This window comes from Megalops cyprinoides, chromosome 1, assembly GCF_013368585.1.
Source record: "Megalops cyprinoides isolate fMegCyp1 chromosome 1, fMegCyp1.pri, whole genome shotgun sequence".
Lineage (NCBI taxonomy): Eukaryota > Metazoa > Chordata > Actinopteri > Elopiformes > Megalopidae > Megalops > Megalops cyprinoides.
The window spans coordinates 48,199,094-48,223,963 of NC_050583.1; the positions used below are offsets into that span (position 1 = coordinate 48,199,094).

Here is a 24,870-nt window from a genome sequence, read left to right on the forward strand (position 1 = left end):
TGATGTTTTATGAGAGGACTTAAATGGAAAGAAATGCATTGTGGGTGAGTTTTTTGTTTTTTGTTGCCCCCTCTGTCCCCTGCCAGAGCGCAATATAACATATAACATATATGCATGTGATAAAGGCGGTGCAATTTTTTACTGCCACACATGCAGTTTTAAGGTAGGAGAATTATGTAGGGTAGGAGTAATATGACACAACAGCAGCGATAAACCACTTCTTTCCCAACAGCTGTTAGCATCAGTGTTCAGACGAAGAGTCCAGAGAAACCTGCTGTTATAGAATTCCAGCTTTTTATATCAAAGACCAAGACGGACATGGCTGGACTCTGATGTAAAAACTGATGTAGAAACACAGCAGTGTGGAGTAAATGTCATGTTGCAGTTAGTTGCCAGCTGCGGCATTTCACCAGTTCTAGCTGCTTAACTCGCTTTGGTTGCCCCGTTTGCCCTTTGCCCTTTCTGAGTCTCGCTGTCTGGCTGCAGGGTTTCGGGAATGTGGGCCTGCACTCCATGCGGTACCTGCACCGCTACGGTGCCAAGTGCGTGGGCGTCGGAGAGGTAGACGGGAACATCTGGAACCCCAATGGCATCGACCCCAAGGAGCTGGAGGACTACAAGCTGGTGAGCGCCCACACATCCCTCTGGCTGCAACTGGAGACAGTCTTGTGCAGAATGAGTCATAAATTACTTAACTGATGAAAGTATTTCAGTATTTTAACATTTAAAAACGAGCTTTCTGACGAAAGGTGGAACATTTAGTGCAGCAAGATAATGCTGTAGGTTGTTCCATTCCACTGCTGTGATTCTATTTCAGTATTTTAGTAATGTCTAGTAACTACTGCAGAAATGTGGTAGATGTGGTAATTGTTTGCAGATGCTCTGTAGAGCTTTTGCATCAATGCAGCTGATTGCTGTGGAAGTGTGAACATTTTATTAAAGTATCTCTTTGCATCATAGTGTAGCGTTGAAGTGAGGCTTCAATGACCCAGAAAAGGAGGGCTAAATCATGTGCTGTCTGTGCCTCCCAGATTTTAACCAATCATTGTATTTTGCAACACAGCCTTTTGATTGGTTCACATGAGTGAGTGATTGACAGCACATGTTAGCCCCACCCATTATGGAGCTTTGTCAGGCCTCACTGTTCCTCTGCTACCATAATGCACTGGGACAGCGGTTGAGGCCCATACTAACTCCGCTCTTTTTTGCTAACCCCGCAGCAACACGGCACCATTGTGGGCTTTCCCAACGCCCAGCCCTACGAGGGCAACATCTTGGAGGCTGAGTGTAACATTCTGATCCCTGCAGCCAGTGAGAAGCAGCTGACCAGGAAGAACGCCCACAACATCAAAGCCAAGGTCAGAGGTCGCCCACGCTACCTGCTGAATATTATATGCAGGACACACACAGCTTCAGTAATGGCAGAGAGAGAATTTTCAGTGTTTAGCACACAAGCTGAGTAACTGCCCAGTGAATGGAATATCTGTGGTTTGGCCCTACAGTACAAGCCATACAAAAAATGTTATAATGAGAATGTACTTTAGAAAATATTTTTTAACTCAATAATTATTTAACAGAAGTAAATTATCGTAATATTTGCATATTACGATACAACAATACAACTATTGCAATGAATTTCTAATTAGTATTAATATATTTGAATTATATTTGCAATATACTTTTAGACTAAGCAACATATTTTTCTCCATGGCAGTCATGCCGCGAGTTATCTAATTGTCCACTGTGTGTAACTTGTATAAGGGACCCCAGCAGCTGTACAATCCAGACAGAAGTACAGGGTGTTTGCATTATGTGTGAGCCAATGAATGCCATCCTCCATCTTGAATACATGGAGGAGCCATGCCACACGACCCATTTACCTAAATTAGCTTGTTCCTAGGTAATGGGGCATCATTACATCAGTCCTGCAGACACTTCCCAGAGCTTGTTAGATAACTAAATTACTTTATATATTTATATAATTAGAAACTATGTCTTGGACCTACAGCATGCCATAGGCTTATTGCATTACTGAATTATAGCTTGTCATTATTTCTTATTATAATGCATGTGCTTGTTAGGAATATTGATCCTAAATTGGCATTAATAATAATGAACAGGAGAATAACTCCCCTGACTACATCTTCCTGGGCAATGTGTGTGTCATTCACAGATCATCGCTGAAGGTGCTAACGGCCCCACCACCCCTGATGCTGACAAGATCTTCCTGGAGCGCAATATCATGGTTATCCCGGTAAGGCCCGGCGCAGCCCGAGAGGCCAGTCCAAAACGGCAGTGTCAGCCACTGCTTTTCTTTACAGCTCACTCTGCATTCTTACTGCGGTGTCGTTTGTCTAAACTCAGTTTTGAGGTAAATAATGACCTCACATGGTAATGGGCATTGAACTGTCGCCTAAAGAAGAAGCATTTCATTGCCCTGCTGAAATGATTCGATGATTAGTTTTTTTTTTTTTAATTAATTCGTAATGACTAGGGGGATGCGATATTTTAATACTCTGAAGTTCTCATCATTGAATATCTGCAGCCTGTATGAGACCCCAGTTCATTTAGTCTGAATGAACATGAGATTTGCATTCACTCTCTCAGAATGGACTGGACCCTAATAGTAACTATGCTCTGAGACTGATCAGTTTGTATTGGATATACTTCAATGACTTGGGGCCCTGTTCTGGTACCTGTATGTGAATAAAGTTATTCACCCAGTGAATAGATATTTAGATTTTAAAACGGTTCCTTTTCCGTTGAAATCACAGGCGTACAATGAGTATAAAATGAGTAGTCATATCAGGCAAGTGTCACTTGACTGGCATTCATCTGTGGCACTACATGTCAGAATGTTTGGAGGATTAGTCTATAGACCAGTCAGTTTGTTTGTCTGACCATCTCTGAACACTTAGGTAGCGACCCCCTCAATGTAATGACTGTCTCCTGTGACAGGACATGTACCTGAACGCCGGCGGTGTGACCGTCTCCTACTTCGAGTGGCTGAAGAACCTGAACCATGTCAGCTACGGTCGACTGACCTTCAAGTACGAGAGGGACTCCAACTACCACCTCCTGAGTAAGTCTGTCACCTCTGTTGCCCAAAACAAGCAGCAGCTGCTCTTCAAACTCAAGCATCATGCCATGCAGTAAGGGGAACCCACCACCAGGTGGGGCACTCTACCTCATCTAAGCATTTCGTTACATTCTCAAACATCATACAGATGGTGCAGAGCAGACTACTGGCTAATTTCAATGTTGAGCCTCTAGGTGGAGCACAACTCTATGTTTCGCTCACAGCTGCAACCGCACCAATTATTCCTCCCAATAATTGAAACATTACAATGCATTACATGCATTTAGTGGACTCTCTCATCGGGAGCAACTTCCAGCATAATGGAACATAAGTGTATAGACATAAGTGTAACATAATGTAACATAAAGCAACTCTGAATGCTCTTTCGGGAGTTAACATTTTAAGTTTCCTGTTGTAATTTCTGCCTGCCTCATCTTAACTGTGCGGTAGAGTTTCATTGAGTTATCACGGGCAGTGGAGTCAACAACCTGTCAGAACAGAATTTATTTACAGAGTTTATGCTGCACTTACTTATTTGTAATTTACGGAACACAGCTACCTGCTCTCCACCCCTGTGAGAATGCTGTAGAGGCTGCCGGAATACTTCATTTTATGATGCGGTTGCAGTGTGGGGTAGAGGTTAGGGAACCAGACGCAACCTGTGAGGGTGGCAGGTTCAAGCTGCTTTTGCACCTTTGATGGAAAGACGTCATCAGAATTGTCTCTAAAAATATCCAGCCTTTATACATGGATATTACATTATTAAGCATACCGACAGTCTTGGACAGCCTCCTTTTGACACCACCCAGCAGGTACACAGCAACAGATACACTTGTGTGTGAATTCCCATTTTTTCTTATAAAAAGTGATTGTTCTGTTCAATTCCCTTTAAAAAAATCAGACCTGGCATACATTATCATTTAAACTGGTAAGCCATTTTTTAGAATATATTTTTTTTTTCTTTCTTTCTTTTTCTTTCATGTGTGATGTTAACTGGCATGAGATGGGTTTACATGCATACGTGATGGAAACAGAAAAGCTTGAAAAAATAACCTTCACACCTGCCCCCCCCCTCCCCAACAGTGTCAGTACAGGAGAGTCTGGAGAGGAAGTTTGGCAAACAGGGAGGGCCCATTCCAGTGGTCCCCACTGCTGACTTCCAGGCCAGAGTCGCTGTGAGTAACCCCCTCAGTGCCCCCCCCTGGGCGCCTCTGCAATGTCTCCCCCCTCCACACCCCTCCTTAGTGTCCCCTTCACAGTCAGTCAAATTTGCCATGCGAGACGACTGTTCCCTTTTGGTCTATATCAATGCAAATCTAAAAAGAGTGCGTGTGTCCTCACTTTATGGAGATGTACATAGTGATCAGGTGACAAAATGTGGTAGTGTGTGTGTGTGTGTGTGTGTGTGTTTATGTATTATATTCTCCCTAAAGTGTACAGTATACAAAACGCAACACAGATTTGTCATGTCACTGCACCTCACTTGACATAGCTGGCCTGTGTCATGTGCCTTTGTCAGAAGCAGAAAGACATGAATTAGTATGGCGTGTTCTCAAACAATAATGGGCTGCGCTCACAGTCACACACGTGCACAGGTTCTACTGAGGCCCCTTTGTTCTTTTGAGAAAGTCGAAAAAGGGAAAGAAATATGCTACCCCACTTGTTTGTCATGTAGAATTGGTCAGGGTGTAATACAACAGGTGCACACTTTAAGAGTGGGGATTACACTAGCGCACAGTCAGTCCTTGTTATTCAAGTTAGATAACTTTGAGAAATGAGTAAATAACCAATGGTGTGTAGCTGTGTATACTTCAACACCTCAGCATGAAGGGAAAAGTGTTGTGTATGTGTCACATTAGAATTCCATGTAAAATGATAATGTGGTCTTTGAACAAATACGTAAAAAAAAACAGCTCAGGGTGACCTTTAAGTGACTCCCCCATCTTTCTGTGCAGGGAGCTTCTGAGAAGGATATCGTGCACTCTGGTCTGGCCTACACCATGGAGAGATCTGCCAGGGTAAGTGATGAAAGCCCAGCGGAAATCTTACGCCAAAACCCCCAATATAGCCAATACTGTCACAACAACATGGTTCTGAAGGGAGACATGACACCCTTGATCTCTTTCTGTGGTTCTCAAGACCTGGCTAGGTGTAATAAGATCTGAGTTTGTCATTGTTTCCATGTCATAAACAAGCAACATGGAAACAATGTCGAAGTAAGGGAAAGGTTGAAAAAGATTTCTGCTACGCATTGGTGGAGTGGGTGGGACCAAACTGCATGTGGACGGTAGCTGCGTTTGTGATGCTCCTCCAAAGACTCAACGTTTCAGGTTTTTACTAGCGGCACGTTAACGGCAGCTACCGTGCTGGGCGGGTGTTCTGTCTCGATGGCAAACGCGTATTGAAATGTTCTCGAGGGAGAGGTTTGTCTGGGTGCCTAACGAGGGCTGAGGAGGTTCAGCCCTGGCCTCTGGCTCATATGAGTGCTGCTAGTGGCATGGGTGGAATGTCTCTTTCCCCTGCTCTCCACACGATGGCTCGGGGCTTTTTTTTTTTTGCCCTCGTGTATTACAGCTAGGGGTTTAAAAAGACGGCAATGCTTTCTGTATGCAGAGAAAAACGCAGAGAATTTTTAAAAAATATTTGCAAAAAATATAAAATTTAGTATGTACGGAATTTGGATTGCAGTTTTTTTCCTAATATGAGATAGGATTTGGAAATTAATTCACTTTGGAAATAAAGGAAATAAAATATTTTCTCTCCATTTTAATGGATCAGAGTCCTTGGACCTGTTGTAAACAAGAATAAGATAAGAAAAAATGCTTCCTAGCTCATATGAAATGTGATTTAAAAATATTTATACAAGAAATTATTGAGTGTTGTTTTTCTTCTGTTTGAATAGTATGAGTACCAGGGCACTCCTAAAATTAATTTTACAGTACACCCATAAAGTGTAGGGTGTTTCTGACACACCAGGCCATTTTTGTAGGGTGTGTAATGTCAAAGTTATTAGACTTGATTTAACAGTAGTAAAACAGGCAAACATTGCTTTTTTAGCATCCGGATGGGGTGTCAGTGTAACATAGCAGTTAAGGAGCAGGACTTGAAAGTGAAAGGTTGCCAGTTCAGCTCCCCACTGGGGCACTGCTGCTGTACCCTTGGGCAGGGTACTTAACCCAGAGTTGCCTCTGTAAATATCCAGCAGTTTAAATGGATAACATTGTAAAAAACTGTAACCACTGTAAGTCATTCTGGATAAGAGCATCTGCCAAAGGCTCCCCAGACCCTGCAGTGCTCTTCCTTTGCCTCAGTCGATGATGGTGAAAGGGGTAAAAGGGGTAAAAGGGGTTACCATTTGGGGTACCATTGTTCTGAGTCCTCCCCTGGCTCACACGCATGCATGGCACCACCCTGTCGCCTTGCCGTTGGGCAGGGTGTTTGGCGATTGCAGCAGGTTGCATTAGTGAGATGTGAGTGTAACTCTGGGGACTGACCCCACATCACTGCAGCCCCCAGATATACTCCCCAAAATATTATGCTCCAAATCCTCCAGTCCATATTCATTTTTTTTATAATCTGTCATCTTCAGGAATTGTATTTATCATTAATTGCTGTTGCATCGGGTCTTTATAGCTCTGACTTAGGAATCTTTACATTAAGTACAAGTTTAATATTGTGAATTGTATGTGGTTAACTTTAACATAGCTCATGAGTACCATGCAAAAAGTAGGATTTCTTTTTCATCTTTTTGGTTGTTTTGGTTGATTGTAGCACCAGCGTGCTATCCATGAAAAGAATGGTAAGGTGTTAATTGGCTGCATTCAGATGTGTTTTTCCTCACAATTTTATTTGGTGTTCTTTTATTGTAGCAAATCATGCGCACAGCTCACAAATACAACCTGGGGCTTGACCTGAGGACAGCGGCTTACGTCAACGCCATCGAGAAGGTCTTCAAGGTGTACAACGAGGCCGGTCTGACCTTCACATAGACGCGTTGCCCCCTGCTGACCGCCACATCCTGGCACCCCCCCCCCCCCCCAATACAGCCTTTACAACATATCCTGCGTTTACATGCGATGCCACGTGCCGTTTCTAAGTCGCCATGCAACCCGATGGCATAGCGCCCCCTCCCCCCCCCTCCCCTGCCCTGTCCCCATTTGTGTTCCAGCCAGATCAAGGCAAGTGCCATGACACCTCGTCCCTCGTCCCTAAGATCAGCCCCCGAAGCCTGGCCTGTACGCATAGTCGCACCCCCGCGCTGGCCGACAGCCACACTGTGACCCCGAGATCCATCTGCACCTGCTCACCATGCCTTTCCATCCTGTCCACCCCATGGTGGGACTGCAGTGCTCTCTCATGGACATTTCCACCAAATGTCCCCCCCCAACCCCCCTGATAATCATGGCTTTGCTGGCCCTGCCAAAGTGCCCCTCTCCCCCTGAGTCATCCAAATGTTTTTAGCAAGTCGTTAGCGCACACCGGCTACTCTTATGGTGTCTGTACTTTGTTGTTGTTGTGGTTGTTTTTATTATAAATATGATAATTACATTTTTTTGTTAACATCTGAGATTTTGTGCCGCAAAAAAAAAAGACTTGTCTTGACAGCTGACAAAGATGCAAAAGAAAACGGCACCCGTGGAAGACAGCGAGGATTGCAGTGTCATGGGAACACCACACCGCTTTAGCTTCCTCCATTGTGAGATCTTTTTAGCATTTTTAGCGTACACTGTGTCACCCTGTGGGATTTGAGCCAGGAATAGCCGAGGGTTTTTTAAAAGACAGCACTGAAGATGCCTTAGATGTAGCAGTCAGGAGTTCAGGTTTTTATTCGAAACCCTTATGTTCACTTCTTTTTTTGGAAAGCCATCCCAAAGTCACCTGAGAAATTAATTTAAGTTGCACTTGGTGCACCTGTTGCCCATTGGCTCCAAACATCCAATAATGTCCAGTCATGTCTATTACTGTGTGGTGTCTCTAAGCCAGCTCTGAGCGCCAAACTGGTTTAATTCTGAAGCTAAGTGTCTGAACAGGTACTGAGACGGGTACTGAGGTGAGAGGAATACACTTGGGAACAAGCATCCATTTTTCCTGTTTTTTTTTTTCTCTGGCCATGTGAGCCTTGAGTTGGAAACTGCTTTGGGGAAATTTGTATTTTTTTTTTTGGTTGACAACAATTAAAAGGACAAGAAAAATCCCGTTCGGTGTACTGTGTTTCTTGGCAACTTGTCTTGTCACATGTCAACTTAGCACGCACTGTAGCACGCCCGCCTGCCTCCACACACACAATACAGAAGCACTTCTACTCTCTGCATAACCCAAACCTATAGTAAGCACAGCCTGGTGAAGGAGTCCGTTACTTCCTGAGCTCACCCACTGTGAGTGAGCACCAGGAGGCTTTAACAGCAAGTACTCACTTTGCATAAAGAGCCTGCTGAGGACATGTGAGTATCTCTCAGCCCTATGTTGAGAGTGGGCCCTGAAGATTCTGCAAACGCTGTATCATCTTGTCTCATGTCACTGTCTCATATTGCTGCTACATGTTGCAGTTCCAAGGACTTATGCTAACCAGAGATTTTATTTCCATTAAAGTTAGACAATAATCCTTTGTACCTTCACGTGTGAATGTAAATTGGGGATGGTAAATGTTTTCACTGGTACGTTTGACTGGTTAAATGATTAAGAAATTTTGACTTATAATACTTATAACTGTGTGTATTAGAGCGCAAGGACTCTAAAAGCTGATGTCTGTGTGTGTGTGTGTGCGCGCGCGTGCGTGTGCGTGTGTGTGTGTGTGTGTGTGTGTGTGTGTGTGTGTGTGTGTGTGCGTGCGTGTGTGTGTGCGCGCGCGTGCATGTGTGTGTGTGTGTGTGTGCGCGCGCGCATGTGCATGTGGAGAGGTTGTCACTGAATTCTGAGCTTTTGCTGGGTAAGCGTGTGACAGTGTGTCACTGTGCAGCATGCATGTCCGTGCGTGTTGTTGAGGGACTCAAAGACCCAAAATGCAGTTTCAGGTCCAGGAAGATATTATTTATTATTATTTATTTAATACAAATTATACAGTTGTGAGGTCGTCGCCAGCCTGCATCTGCCAGGATGTGAGCGGCGGGCCTCCGTGCATTCGGACAGGTGAGAGATTGGGGCGGGTCAGACGGGGACGAGGGGAGGTGCGAGAGATTCTTGCAGGAAGGAGGGAGCGATGGAGGCAGGCCGCGGCGGTCAGCCGAACAGCTTCTTCCCAAAGGACAGGGCACTGTCCACGGTCTTGTCCGTAGCCGCGTCTTTGGCTGCCTTCCCGGCGATGTCGCTCACTACATCCCCGATACCTACACGCCAGAGGGCAGTTAGAGAAAAACAGGCCTACCCTATTCTACCCACTCTGCCCTCACTTCAATTAACAGACTGCTTTTGTATTTCAAACCTTGAAACTGATGGCAACAGTCAAGATGTGGAAAAAACAGCCATAGACACGCTTCAACTATCTGTACTTCTCACTGAGAAAAACATAGGAGTTTCTGTGTCCTTCATGCACAGTATAGGGGACGTGGCACTACCCTAATGGACATCTTTCAGAAAAAAAACTTAAGGTGTGAAACTCAAACCTTTCGGTCTCTGACACTAACACACAGACACATAAGCATGTACTAATTTTTAAGATGTCAACATCTACACAACTCCACTGCAGACGTTACATATTTACAAGTGTGCTAGGTAAAATAATGCATAAAGAGACCACACCCTGGTGCATAGTAATACTTAAACCACACCCTGTGGGGAAGTCAGGGATGTTGATTGTCTTAGATTACCTCCTTTTGCCTTCTCCTGCTTCTTTGTGTCGCCTCCAATCACGGATCCTACCTTCTCTTTGGCAAACTCAGCTGTTAAACATGATTATACAACAACATCATTGGTGAACATTATAAAAACACATCTCAGTGTCAATACTCCTATCATAAAAATATGACCATGATTAGTGTAGAAAATCTTACATGCTTAGGATGTAGACTTATATTAAGTATCTAAAATATGCACATGTATATCTGGTAGTGTATGTAGGAGTAATTTCAGAGTATGCAGAATTACTGTGATAGTGGTGTAGCATAGCAGTAAAGAGCAGGGCTCGTGGCCAACAGGTTGTTGGTTTGATTCCCTGCTGGGGCACTGCTGCTGTACCCTTAGGCAAGGTTATTAAACCACAGTTGCCCTAGGTAACAGTGTCTGCTAAATGACAATAATGTAATGTAATGGTATACACAATGCAGGAAACAATACTTTAGTATACTACGAATGTACTTTTACACTATGGTATTTTCCAATGATGAGGTGAAACTTCATCTGAGTGAAACTTCATAAACCCCATAATTGGTGGAGCTACCATGAACTTTTAGTCACTAACACACATAAAGCAATCAAAAAACTTTCTGTTGGAGAACATGATGATTGGTGTAATTTGGTTCTCCGTTGACAGCACATGGAATTATCTTGTCAAAGTTCACTGCAGGTAGAAGTGTAAGGGCTTGTCCTGAGGAGATGTTCTCAGCTTTTGGGACATGATGTACATTTGTCCCTCCCAAATCCATTAGCCAAACAAATGCCTTTCAGATACTTATCAACATTGTTCCTCTTATGCAAGCATCTGGCTACAGCTGAGATGGTTCAACTGATAAAAACATCAGTCTCTTCCCGCTTTGCATGTGATATGTAATATTCACGATGTAATAATAAGAGGGGGACTAACAGCAAAACAGAAGCAGCACCACACCACGCTGTCTGGAGCCACAGTCTTACTGTGTCCTAACACTCACAGTCCTCGAGAGTACATTTAATGACGCCACGTAAATATATATAAGTTGAATGAAATTTCAGGTCTCCGGTTGAAAAAAAAGTTTGCGAATTCAGAATTCAGCATTTTAGCAGCTGGATTTGTGAATGCTTCCTCTCTAAAGTTTTTAGAATAAATTAATAAACCAATAAGACTAAATTTGAATCCTCCTTGCCTCCCTGCCATACCCATACCCCCTCCCCCCCCTTGAACATTCTCCGGCTACCAGAGGACTCACCCGCCTGATCGATGATCTCCTCCACTTTGCCATCAACAGCGCCCTTGACCAAGGAGTCCATGTCTGTACTGTGCTGTGCTGTGCTGTGCTGTGCTGCCCTCTCTGAGGATGCTATGGTAGGGTGCAGGGCAGTATGTGCTGGCACTGAGGCAGGAGAGCTGCTTATGAATGCTGGCAGCCTCCACCAGCCCTGATAACACACCCCTGTACACATCACACACTCACACATGCACATACACACCCACATGTACACCCATACAAATAAGCCTATATATTCTGCTCTAGGCTCAGTGTTAGATTCGTGTACACACACGCACACGCACAGGTATGGGTATGGGCGTTTCCCCTCTTGCCGTGTCTCAGTCTCATTTCCTTTGAGTGATTTTTGCATGAAGTAGCCCCTGCAGGAAAGCAAGTATTTAACTTCAGTTAAACCCCCTCCAATAAACTACAATAGAATCGAAAATGATTTGGGTTTTTTCCACTGAACTGATAGCTGCCTGTCGTGAGACAACAGGCCCGTTCATTTACATGTCTGGCTAATTATGCACTGGTGACATAACAGACCGTAATGCAGTCTAGCAGCTACAGGGGACAAAAACAAAGGCTTCAGTGCCAACCCTGTCTTTCCACACAAAGTTCTGTTTTTATTTCTTCTCTTCATTCAGCAGCACAATTCACCTGGACACAAAAGATAAAAAAAAAAAACAACTGAACTGAAACCTGCTGTCAAATGGGGATAGTGTGTGCTGTGTTAACAGAACATGAACAAAATAAGTAAAAAAAAAATAATAATAAAAATGAAAGCACATCTGAATTAGATGGATGAAAACCACGTATTTCTCTACCTCAGGAAAGCTATAAAGTCTGTGCTGGGCAGCAGTGTGGCTCAGAGGTAAAGGGAAGGCCGTAAAATCTGAATTTTTCCAGCCTGAGCACCGGATTCAATTTGCTGTTGTGCCTTTGAACAAGGCACCTTAGTCAAATAGTTTCATTCATTCTACAGCTGTATAAACGCAAGCCAAGTATGTCACTGTGGATAAGGGCACCTGCTAAGCTACTACTACAACCACTCCTGCAACTAATAATAATAATAATAATAATAAAGGTGCATGTTAGACACATTCATCTATCTGCTGTTCCTTGTGTGCAGTGATGTAAGGAGGGGGCACTGTGAAAAGCGATGCAGGTTTTGGAAGGGTGGCTTATATATTCCTTAGAGGTAAAAGGTGGACTCACTGTGGGAATATCACCACAACAGGGAGGCACAGCCGAAAACCGCATGCTGGATCGTGAATCAGTACCACACACAAGGCTGTTTATTCAGGTAAAAATTCGGCATGCCAAAGACTGCTTATTTCACTGCTTTTTCACTGAAGTGAGAGCGTGGGGTCTTCTCTCCTTGACATTTTAAAATTCCACCTTCCTCCAGGGGGGGCGCCAATCACAACGAGGAGCAGGACTGACTCACAGAGTTTTGTTTATACATAAACATGCCTACAGAGACCTGCCCACTGTGGATTGTTTTTTTTCTTTTTTTTTTACGGTACAAGCCAGACTCCTTCAGGAACACCCCTCAGCTGCAGGGTGATGGCAAAGGGGCTTATTCTTTGAGCTGGGTTTGTGACAGGGCAAGGGGTACTCAGCAGCTCCCAGCCCCTCCTGCAGTACCCGACCGCAGCTGCGGGTCCCGCTTCAGTACACACATGTGTGCAGCTGTGCTAGTAGTCCACAGTGCAGTGCCAGGAGGCACGCCACACCATTGTCCACGGCAAGCACATAGGAGACGTGCGGGGCGCTTGCACGGTACACACACGCGGCTGTAAACATGATCGCTCTCTCTCTCTCTCTCTCTCTTTCCCCCCATCTCTCACTCTCTCTCTCTTTCTTTCCCCCTCCCCCTCCCCCTCCCTCTCTCCCCAGCTCTCTTCTTCTCTCCTGCTCTCTCTCCTCTCTTCCCATCTCATTCCTTCTTTCCCTCTCTCCCATCTCTGTCCTTCTGTCTCTATCTCCCTGTCTCGCAGCCAAACATTATGCATGTGTGTTACAACATCAGCAAGGAGCACGTTGCAGGGGGTGAATCTGGTCAATCTCCCACCCTCCCGTGTGAAAAGGCCTCCCGTGGCTGAGATTGACTGCAGACCAAAAAAAAGCACCTGCCTTTACCTGAGGTCACCCCAACCGAAACTGGGCGTGGTGTCCTCTTCAGTTGCCCTGAGGGGGTGCGGGCGGTGCCTGCCTGGGCGTGTCTCTTCTGCAAGGTGTGCCTGTCGAGCTCAGAGGCTCTGTCCAACCCACCCCTCCGTTGCTATGGGCGGGAGGCGGTCGGGAATTCCGTTCACAGTGTGAGAACGGAGCGCTGGCATGACTACTGGAACCACAGGACCGGAGGCGCAGGCGGGAACCTGCACGGGATCGTAAAAGCACCTCAAAACGAATGTTCCGTCCTGCACGGGATCGTAAAAGCACCTCAAAACGAATGTTCCGTCCCGTTGGCTGCCGCTCCGCCCCAGAGACTCTCTGCCTGTTTGCAACTTTAACGCTCCTGGATCTTTTTTTCCAAACTCATAATTAGAAATGCGGGTGCTGGAATCTAGTCAGTTTAATCTGTCTACTCGCCTCGGACCCAGTGACTTTATGAAAGAGGATTTTCAATGTGACAGAAACGCAATCCAATAAACAGATCACTCTAACAGAGCCGAGTCCAGGTCGGTTCCACTTTAGTTCAGGAAATTCAAAAAATTAACTAAAATTCAAGTCATTCATTGAGAAATCTTCACAGAAAATCACAGGCCATTTTAAGTTGATTATTTGAATTGCAGGTCATTCCGTGAGTTGTCTGAATTGCAAAGGCTTTTGACCGCAACTCTGAGCTGACAGTTTTAAATGGCCAGCTGCGCAGAGCCACCTGTCCAAATGGGCTGTGCCATTTAACTGCAGAGACTTTGTTTTGTTAAGCTTTCGACTGGTCCTTGAAACATGGTCACTCACACAACGTGAGATATATTATAACGTGAGAAGTTGAGTGGAGGGGCATTAGATTAAAAATTTTGATCAGTTTGAAACTCCACAGGACAACTGACAGGTGGCTTCATTAGAGCAATGAGAGATGCCACGCTGCTGACATCAGCAGTATGTCACAGCAAGCCCTGCTTCTTACCGTTACACCACACTGCTGCTGTCTAACCTCTAACATAAAGGAATACCTATGAGGCTGCCACATATATAAAGTACTCATACAATTTTTAATTGATTATATTATACATTCGCTTGTCATATAATTCTGGGTATAATTCTGGAGCTTCCATCAGGGCAGTGAATACACTTGATTCAGAGGGAAGTGCGCCCCCTCCTGGCTTGCTAATCCAACTTCCAACGCCTGCCTGGTGTTCCCAGAGCTTCCACTCAGTGGCTGTCTAAGGCCATCCCCAGCTCTGACGGTACAGTGTAGCTGCTGGGAACATTACAGAGAACCTCTCCAGCTTGATGGAGTCAGCCATCTCCCTTAAACAGGAACACCTGCAAGCTTATTTTCCATACAGATCATAACACTGAGCAACAAATACAGAAACAAATGAACCCGTAACACAATCTGGATTTCACCAAAACTGTCTTTATTTCACTTTTACAGTTTATAAAATTAGCTTGTCTGCTTTGATGCCAACTCAAACATGGTGCACATCCATGTGTGTGTGTGCGTGTGTGTGTATGTGTGTGTACCCTTGCTGTCGCAGATGGATGACATGGGCTGTTGCTGAAATTATTCTTTCTTTCATTTCTCAGTCTTAGCTGGTGCCTTCTTCTTAATGTTGATCAAATACATACACACTACGTGATTGGTATATCTGCTGTACCTGCATGGGAAAATTCTGAGCTTGGCTGGACCCCAGGTAAGGTTCCACAAACAGCATCTTGGGGGATGCCCTTGCTTGCTTGGAGGATGGGGGTGAGTTAAGCCACAGGGGAGGTCACAAAGTAACAATGAACTACATTTGCAGGGTTTGCTGCGTTACCAAATTTGTTTTCACAGACACTGCAGGCCGTGTTGTCAGGGACTCAGACATCCTGTACATTTCTCCTGGTTTTACTTTGACAAATGTAACTCTGTTGGGCCACCTGTATGACTGACACCCCCTCTGTCTTTTTTCTGCCCATATTCTCCAGTAGCTTTTGACAGTTTAATTGGTGTTCATTGGCTTGGCTCTTAATGGGCTCTGAGTATTACCAATCACAGAAAGACTCCCCACTCTGCTATTATCAAAGCACTGAAGAGCATGGATGATATTGGAACAGGAGGAACTTTTGTATCTGTTTGGCACTGATAGGGAATTCTGCTGTCCTCAGGACACCGCCTCACAATGAAAACAGAGGCTTGCTGTCACTGACTGAGGGATGCTTCACACACAGCGTGGGACAACAGATGAAAACTATACACATGAAGTACAACAGGTAGGAATGCAATTGGACGGGCAAGCTCCTAGACCTCCTCTGCTCTAGGCTCAGTGTTAGATTCTGCATGCTACCTGCTAAGCTCCCAAAGCCGTTATTAAGGTACACAGAGAATCTATAATTACTTAGGCTGCAGTCATAATGAGACAGCTAAACTCCCAGGTTACAGATAAAGGAATCACTGGCAGTTTGTTATGTGATGAAGAGTTCTACTGTACTGTGGGCATGAATGGGATGGAAACTGTTCTTTTTTATGCTGTAGTTCCCTTGCAGGATGTCTGTAGCAGTGTGGTTACATCTCAGTACAGATATACGGTAAAGCCCTAAGATAACCCTGAGCGACAGCATGTGCATTCAAGATCATGAGTCTGCAGTCTGTGTGTGTGTGCGTGTGTGTGTGTGTGTGTGTGTGCGCACGTGTGTGTGTGTTTGTGTGTGCGTGCGTGTGTGTGTGTGTGTGTGTGCGCACGTGTGTGTGTGTTTGTGTGTGTGTGTGTGTGTGTGTGTGTGTGTGTGCGCGCGCACGCGCGCGTGTGTGTGTGTGTGTGTATGCATTATGTGAGTGCTGACACTGTAAGGCAACATGCAGTCTTCATTTTCTAATGGCTTCAACAAAACAGCTCTGCAATGTTTAAAAGACCTGTTCTAGTTACCTAAAGCAGACACAAGGCTGACTGAGGCGCGGGACACAGTGTTGAGTGACAGGTCATGGAGGGGAAGGGGAGGGGCCTGCATGGGTAGGCCGTGATAGCTCAGTGTGGGATGGAGACAGTGATTCTCCTCCAGGGCCAGACCTCCACAATCCCAGCATTCCCTTGATAGCATCATGTCAACTGTCTAAAAAAGGGACCCTTCTGTTTCCGGTTTTTGCGGGATTTGAAATAGCTAGTGGCCATTGGTTAGGCTCTGCTCTTGCTTTACTTGAAGATAATCTTGGACCTGTGGTAAACTCAGCTCTGTCTGTTCTCCCTAATCCTTTGTCAGATGGACAAGACTTCCACTCTGAACACACAGCATCCTTCCCCAGCCTCTTTTCCTTTCAAAAAAACAGAGCAATACCTGGGCCTGAGGAGCATAACGGAGCAGCCATCTACAGGCCAATCCCGGGGGCCCTCAGACCACCCTGACTCCGAATGGGGCCTCATTTGAGGCTGGGATGTGTGTGTGATCTGAGGTGTGTGTGGCCAATTGAAGCGTCAAGTAAGCCTTACCCTATTAACATATTTAGTTAAAGGAACACAATTACAATTACAACTGTTAACCCTTGATAAGTAGCATTAGTCAGGTCACTAGAGATCCAAAACAAAGTGCAGGAAATGCTCTGCATCTTTGACATTATCCCCATGCTCTTTCCTGCCCCAAAACGGAGGTGCTCTCTTCTGCCTGGGGGTGCGTATGGTGAGGGTGTGTGTATGTGTGTGTGTGTGTTTGTGTGCATGTTTCTTGTCTGCGTTTGCGTGTGTGTGTTTGTGTGAGAGGGTGAGTCTGACAGCGACACAGGTGTGTGGTGATGGAGGCATAGAGACATCAATATTGAAAGAAGATGATGATATTCGGGGGAGTTGCAAGACGCTGAGCAGGAATACAAGGGGACTCAAATCTTCAGGAGTTTGGTTTTCCACAATTTCACAAAAAAATATTAGTAACATCTGTAGTCTTGGAGGGGAGGATTCCTGCTGGCAAAGGTGGGGTTGGGGGGTGGAGGGATCGCTGCTGTTGATCTCTGGGTAAAGGACTAATAACCCTATGAGAGAGAGAGAGTGAGAGAGAGAGAGAAATTTTTAAGTAAGAGTCAATCATTATGAGCAGGCATACTGAATATGTGCAATAAAAGCCACAGACATCCCCGTGGATATAGCCATCATCAAAGCATGTGGTGAAACATGATGGAGTTCTGATTGGGTTAAAGGCCAAGGGTCCTCTCTCTGTGTCTTCTTGCAGCTCCGCCCCCAATGCCCCCCATTACTCACCTGGCCACCATCTCCACCTTGGTCCATGGTGCCCCCGTGAGAGAAGTCCGCCTGCAGACAGGTAGAGAGAGGTAAGGGTTAGCTGAAGGTCACAATGGTCATAGCATCTTCCCTGGGATTATGGGACACAGAGTTCCAGCGGTGAGGGGATATGCATGAGAGCCAATCTGAAGACTCAAGCCCCTGTTTGGCCATTCCCTGGGCAACAGGCAAATTCAGACGGTCTGATTAGTTGTAAGCTTGTTTCAGCATGCACAAGACTGGTGAGGTTGTGGGTCACGTTTCTCATTCACCATAGACAGACCGGTGAACACAGCCAGTCCAGGTAGAAGGACCACCGATCACCCGGCTTCCCGGAGTGTACCGACTCGTCAGGTAATGAAATCGTCTCTCAGTGTCTCTCAGGAAATGAAAAGCACAGGTTGAGCATAGACGATGGGGGCAATGTGCCCAACTGCCTGTAAGGCCATGGGCCAGAGGATGCAGCAAGGCCCACAGACACTGAGGTTTGAGATGAGACGATTCAGCTGCATTGTAAGGTCAAACATGGATAGGCAAACGCTAATGCATGAGCTGGAGAAAGCAGAATGGAAAGGACAGAGAAAGGGAATGAAAGAAAGAAAAAAGAAAGAAAAAAGAAAAAAGAAAGAAAAAAGTGTGAGAATATATAAAAACTCCATAGAGAAAGAGATGTCAGGTTTTGGATGAGTGTTAAAGGAGGAACCTGGAGGTGAGGAAAGAGTTAGCTCTCCTGCCTTGTTTAGGGAAGCTGCCAGACTGCAATGCAGTTGCTGCAGGATTTTGCTGAGTCACTGGCGAAGCAGGTTAATGCATTCATGCGCCTCGACCCCCCCTCCCCCCATTCATCCACACACCACCCCCCCCCCCTCCCAATCCAATCCCTCCGCCAACACTCCTTCCCAAGATTCACGTCCCCTTCTTTCTCGGTCTCTGTGTCTGTGTGCCCCCCCTCGTACCCCCCACCCCCCGAAGGAAAGTTCATGGCACTGAGAGTTTGGAGGGAGCAAGCTCACTGCGGCAAAGAGAGAGTGAGAGAGAAGGAGGGAGGGATGGTGTGACGGAGAGAGAGAGGCAGAGACAGAGAGGGAGGGAGTGATGGGGGGGGTGCAGATAAGATCTGTAGAGGGGGCTGTGGATTTAATTACAGCGCAATCCTTTCCATAGTCGCACTCCTTCGGAAAGAGGAGCCGAAACACAGGCATACACACACTCACAAACACATACACACACAGTCAAATACGCACTCACACACACACACTCAATCACACACACTCACACTCACTCACACACACTTCTCTCTCTCTCTCTCACACACACACACACACACACACACAAAATCTCTCACAAACACACACACTCACACTCACATACACACACAGAATCAATCACACACACACTGAATTTCTCTCTCTCACACACACACACACACACACACAATCTCTCACAAACACACACACTCAATCACTCACTCACTCACTCACACACAATCTCAGTCAATCACATATACATACACACACACACAGGGGAGGAGATAGAGACTGGCAGCAAAGGTTGTGCCTGCAGTTCTGGGTCCACTGGCTGTCATTTCACAGACATGAAAATCCCATCATGCCTCTGTCCAGCCAACACCATTCTGGGCGAAAGGGGAAGGCCCTCGCCAGGGCCATGACTTTAGTGAATTGCATGCTCACCCTCTCCCTTCTCAACCTTGCGCTGCCCCTCATAAGACCAGGTATCAGAGCAGCAACGACCCACTGCACCACAACCCAGCCTTCAGTGCCAGCCACATTCACTGAGACTACTGAGGCCATAAGCTCTGATGCAAATGAGAAGCGTTGAAGCTTCACAAAGGCACAAACATACCAGAAGTGTACAACATTTACATTTATTCATATGGCAGACGCTTTTATCCAAAGCGACTTACATAGGTTACAGTTCTTTACAATGTTATCCATTTATACAGCTGGATATTTACTGTGGCAACTGTGGGTTAAGTACCTTGCCCAAGGGTACAGCAGCAGTGTCCCAACGGGGATTGAATCGGCAACCTTTTGGTTACGAGTCCTGCTCCTTAACCACTATGCTACACTGCCGCCCAACAAGTTTAGTGATGCTTAAAAATAATTTTTGTTTACTGTGAAATCTTAAAAATTTACCTTTAGGTCTATATTTTTTGCCATGACATCCACACATTCCAGATTGTTGTGTTTTAGGTATTTTTCCGATAAGGCACACCTTATGGCCAAAGACACTGAAATATGTGTGTGTGTGAGTGTATGTGTGAACATGTATGTATGTGACTCTGTGTGTGTGTGTGTGTGAGTGTGCACGTGTGAGTGTGTGTGTTTACTGCATTTCTTTCATCCAAATGATATGACATCTCTCTTACAAGGGCAGCTTAAAGGTTCATATCCTGGTTAGTTTAGCAGCGGGAATGAGGGTGGATCAGCTGTGTGCTGCTGTTTGTAGTGATGGACATGTTCCAGGCAGCTTTAGGGAGGATTGCATGGATATGCTCTGTTGGGTTTAATCGGGATATTTAGTAGGGGATTAATGTTTGTCTCTCTGGGGACCTCTGAGTTCAGTTTCCTCATTGTCTGAGTAAATGAAATTATTCGCCATTTTCCTCAATTGAAAATAAATCACAGCTCAGTCTTGGTAGGAAACAATAACCTCTGAGTGACTGATTTTTTTCCACTCAAATTATTGAGGGCTGTGGCCTCCCCTGACAAAACTGATTCAGTTCCCCAGAGACATGGAGTTTCAGACCTTCGTAACAAGGGACAGAGCTAAAACGGCAACATGCTATTATTGCTAAAACAGCAGAGCTGATCCCATAAGCCCTGCTGCTCAGCCTGCCCATATCCCCGCCCCTGACCCCACCCTAACCACACCCATTCCATTCTGCCCCACCCCCAATCAGGCAGCTAGCTCTGGAGAAGACAGTGCTGCGGAAGGCCTGCATGACTGCATACAGCATGCTGTGCATTCAACCCCCCCCCCAACCCCCCCCAACCCCCCCCCCACTCCCTTCCCCCCAAAGGGCACCTCGTATACAGGCTCATCCTGTTCCAATCCGCAGGGGCGTTCCGACGGAGAGACAGAACAGAGCAGGTTAGAAACAGGAAGTACTGCCAGAGGGGCCCTGCTCTCAGCCACACCGAATCCACCGGTGTGTGTGTGTGTGTGTGTGTGTGTGTGTGGCTTATTGAGGCACATGCGCTGCTTAGCATCTAAAACCCGAAATGGCAGCTGGATGATCTTGACTTGAGAAGTGAGTAACTGTAAGAACCAAACGTCTGTTAGCCAGAAGATGATCTTTATAACAGCGGGCTGACATAGGGTAGTTGCTCATAAGCCTGCCTCTCAGTGGATCTTAACTGTTAGTTACTGCTAGTTATTCCTTAGCCAGTGCTACACAACAGAGTGCGCTTTCTCCCTAGTGCTCCTTACCACAGGCTCATTAAAATCAAAACAAATTTCTGGATACATCAGAGAGCGATTGTTGCAGACACTACAGTTCTAATCAGACGGTGTTGTGCGAATGGTGCACCGACAGGACTTATATCATGGCAAATTAATTACTAAATTACTATTTCTACAGCTTCAGATTGATTGATGTGGAGGCACCCTTTAGTGAAAAGGGTCCTACAGAAGAGGCCGATGTAGTCAGCTGATCTGAGAACAGTCGTGGATGCTAAAAACACACAGCATGCTCGATCCTGTGATGTGAGACCACCTGGAGCTGGGTCAGTTGTGAGCAAAGTAAATGAGCGAGCATAAGCTTACCGCCCTGTACAGCTCTTACCTAGAGTTCGGATCAGCCCTTTTAGTTACTGTGGACCTGAGGCCATGTACGTGTACACCTTAGAGGGTAACAAAAGGTCCCGCACTCTGAGTTCATTCGGAGGTTCCCCCAACCCCCTCATCCCCCACCTCTGCGCAAAGGAGAGGGGTGACATCAAAGCTTACCGGGTTGACCAATCCGGTCGACGCCGCCACATTCTCCACCCCCTCCACGGTTTTCTGGGACAGCTCGTTGGCACCGGCAGCCGCGGTGTCTCCCACGATGTTGGCCTGATCGACGGTCCTGCTGGCGACTGGGAGGGGGAGAGGAGGGAGGGGGCATCATTAAACCCTCCCACTAATTATCATCAGGAACTGTGCTCACCACATTTTTTTTTTGTTCAGCTATCCTGCATAAATTGTGGTTCACATTTTTCTATATGCAAAGAAGCTGTTCCCTGTTTTATGGTCTGTGAAAGTCTGGCATCCGTGTTATTATGAAGGATCTCTGTATGAGCTGCTGTGGTTTGATAGCTTGTGCAGCGGTATAGTATGGGTGTGCAGTGTTAGTTACAGAGCTCGCTGCAGCTGATAGGTTACCTGTGTTTACACTGGACACCACGCCCTCCTTCGTCTTCGAGCCTGAGACAGAAGAGAGAGGAGAAACACAAACCCACACCAGTTAACTGTTTGCCGTTATTGTCATTCAGCAGACGCTCTCATCCAGAGCAGGCTACTGTTTTTACATGTTATCCATTTACACAGCTGGACATTTACTGAGGCAGTTATGGAATTAGTACCTTGCCCATGGATACAGAAGCATTGCCCCATAGGGAATCAAACCTGCAACCTTTCGGTTATAAGCCTCACTCCTTACCCTTGTTGTTCAGTCACTCCTTTGGCTCTTCGCTCTTTTCAGAACTGAGACTTGCATTTAAATTCATGCTGCAAACTCTGGTGACATCTGAACCATGAGCGATGTTATACTCTCCTGCTGCCAGGCCTGGTGACGACAGCTTGCTGCTGGAAATTTCTGAGCCCCCCCTTCTATTTTCCTATTTTTCTGGTATATTTTCCATGAGCTGGGCCTTGTAATGAACGATCTGATTCTGAACACCTCTGGCTTTCAGAAGGTCTCAGAACAGGTGCGGGAGTACTGAGGTGATTACATACACACAGCAGAGCAGGAACAGGAAGCAGAGATCAGAGTAGGTTCTTTACCTGTCTGTGTGTGAGAGAGAACGTGTGTGGCTGTCTGCATGTTTATGCGTACAGGTTTTGCGTGCGTGTGTGAGAGTGAGTGTGAGACAGTGTGTGTGTTTGTGTGTGCCTCATCTATCTTATCTATTATGTTTATATATGTGTGACAGAGTGTGTGTTTATGTATGTCTAGTCCATGTGCGTGTGTGTGTGTGTGTCCGTGTTATACAGAGTTTGTAATTGGGTGTTTATATTTGTGACAGAGCGAGAAAGTGTGTGTGTGTGTGGCAGAGAGAGTGTGTGTATGTGTATGCTTGAAAGCCTGTTATACAAGGCTCATGATGTAACTCATTCTCCAGCTTCGGAATAGGAGGGTCGATCACATAAGGTCAAAGGTCAGCCGTTCTGTCTCTGGATGGTCCATTGTCCAGGGGCAGTCTTACCCACTGAGAGCTTTCCCCTCACACATACCCCTCCAGCCACCCCCCAATCGAAAAAACCCTGTGCTCCGCCCCTCCACAGAGTGTTGCGCTCAGAGTAATGAGCTCATCAATTGTTACAATTGTAAAAGAACCCCCAAATGCCCTCCCCAACCCCCCAACACGACAATCAGTACACACAGTTTGTCCATGTTATTGTGCTTTTAAACAACAGTGCCTCTTCAGTGCCACGACCCACAATGACACAAACATGTAGTGAGGCCACGGCTACGTCATCACTGAGAACCTCTGCATTCAACACTGCTGTTCCCTGTGTCGTTCAGCCTTACACCACAGCGGTTGCCATGAGAACGGCCTCTGTAGAGCGCGGGAATCGGTTCGTGTGTGGCGCTAATAGATTTACACCGCTGAACCAACGGGTAAACAACAGACATGAATAATCCATCCCCATCATTTCTCTGTGGATGTGGGACCCTCTCCGCTCTCTGATGTGAAAGTGAAGAGCCTGCCACACTCCATCAGCTCAGGGGCTTACAGCAGCCTGGAGACGACGGACCAAACCTCAAACCCCAAACCTCGTAGAGCCGATCGTTGCATCACATTACAGTACAGTCCTCCACGCAGAAACATGCTGATTGCATTCCCTCTGGGGCAGTTTGTTCTTCAGTTCAGTGCAATCCAGTAACTAGCAGTGGTTTAAGGTGAGGAGAAGCTAGTGCTAGTACTGTGCTTACTACCTGAAGCTGCCCCACCAACTTAGAGCCAAACACACTGAGTATCGAATGCCAAGATTGGTAGATTAGGAATATGCTTTAGCAACTGTGATTGGATAAGATAGACACACTTCAAAAGTTCTGACTGGTCAAGACGTGTGTTAGGTGCTGCTGAGAGCTCTGTCAGAACTGTGTAGGAACTGTTATTAATTAATTTGGAACAGTTCAGCCACCAATTCAGATAGAGCTATGATTGGCTGAGCTTGATCCTGTTTTGCAACTGTAATTGGCTTAACCGGTTGTGCTTTAAGAACTGTGATTGGTTGGACTTGGCGTGCTTTAGGACCTGTAGTAGAGTAAGCAGTGTGTGCTGTAAGAACTGTGATTGGCTGAGCTGGTCATGCATTAGCTGCAGCACGAATGCTACGACAGCCAAGCACATTTGGAGGAGGCCTCAGGTCCTCGTCTTCATCACTCTCATCATCACCATCATCACCATCATCACCATCATCACCATCATCGCCATCATCGTCATCACCATTACTGCATGTGACACTCACACAGGCCCGCAGGTGCTGCCGTAGAGAGAGGACACAATCTGTCTCCTATGCAAGTGCACAGGCTGCAGGTGTGACTGCAGTCACCTCAGTGCCCCAGCAAGCAGCAGTCCTCAGGATTAGGCTGGTTAGCAAGGCACTGTTTCCAACCCCGAGGAGCTACATAACTCCTCTCTCACCGCGCGATTAATGTTTTTTTCATTGAGATTTTCTGCCCTGCATGATTAAATGGTACTTACGTAACCAGCAGGAGAGAGAGAGAGAGACACAGAGAGAGAGAGAGGGGTGCTGCCTTGAGGGTAATATGTAATAGCAAATCCAGCTGAAGCCAGCAGAATGGGATCACATCACAGGTCACAGACACGCACTTCAAAATTGCTTGTGCATGCCTGTATACATGTGTGTCATGCATGCATGTGGACAAAGCCCCCTCCTCAATAGGGAGGGCCATTTTAGCACAGCCTCTGCTCCTCATAAACTGCCCCCCCAGGCCATGTCACCCCTACACACCCCTGACCCCACTTCTGCAGTCCTGCTCCCCACACTGCAAAACAGCTGCCATTCTAACACTCTGGGATTATCGTGCTGATCAACCTGT

The 24,870-nt window shown here is 46.1% G+C and overlaps 2 protein-coding genes across 2 annotated transcripts in view; one reads left to right on the forward strand and one right to left on the reverse strand.

Annotated features, from left to right (window-relative positions):
- The window catches only part of LOC118780725 (glutamate dehydrogenase, mitochondrial), a 29,506-nt gene extending 21,246 nt beyond the window's left edge, over nucleotides 1-8,260 (forward strand). Inside the window, exons 7-13 of the mRNA XM_036533386.1 lie at nucleotides 487-624; nucleotides 1,221-1,358; nucleotides 2,174-2,254; nucleotides 2,959-3,082; nucleotides 4,163-4,254; nucleotides 5,035-5,097; nucleotides 6,949-8,260. Of these exons, the coding sequence (XP_036389279.1) occupies nucleotides 487-624; nucleotides 1,221-1,358; nucleotides 2,174-2,254; nucleotides 2,959-3,082; nucleotides 4,163-4,254; nucleotides 5,035-5,097; nucleotides 6,949-7,068 (756 nt within the window). The 3' untranslated portion in view covers nucleotides 7,069-8,260. The remainder of the gene's footprint in view (nucleotides 1-486; nucleotides 625-1,220; nucleotides 1,359-2,173; nucleotides 2,255-2,958; nucleotides 3,083-4,162; nucleotides 4,255-5,034; nucleotides 5,098-6,948) is intronic.
- An 8,984-nt stretch (nucleotides 8,261-17,244) lies between these two features.
- The window catches only part of LOC118784253 (synuclein-like), a 9,925-nt gene continuing 2,299 nt past the window's right edge, over nucleotides 17,245-24,870 (reverse strand). Inside the window, exons 2-5 of the mRNA XM_036538352.1 lie at nucleotides 21,963-22,004; nucleotides 21,549-21,676; nucleotides 17,556-17,606; nucleotides 17,245-17,329 (exon numbers count right to left, since the gene is read on the reverse strand). Of these exons, the coding sequence (XP_036394245.1) occupies nucleotides 17,321-17,329; nucleotides 17,556-17,606; nucleotides 21,549-21,676; nucleotides 21,963-22,004 (230 nt within the window). The 3' untranslated portion in view covers nucleotides 17,245-17,320. The remainder of the gene's footprint in view (nucleotides 17,330-17,555; nucleotides 17,607-21,548; nucleotides 21,677-21,962; nucleotides 22,005-24,870) is intronic.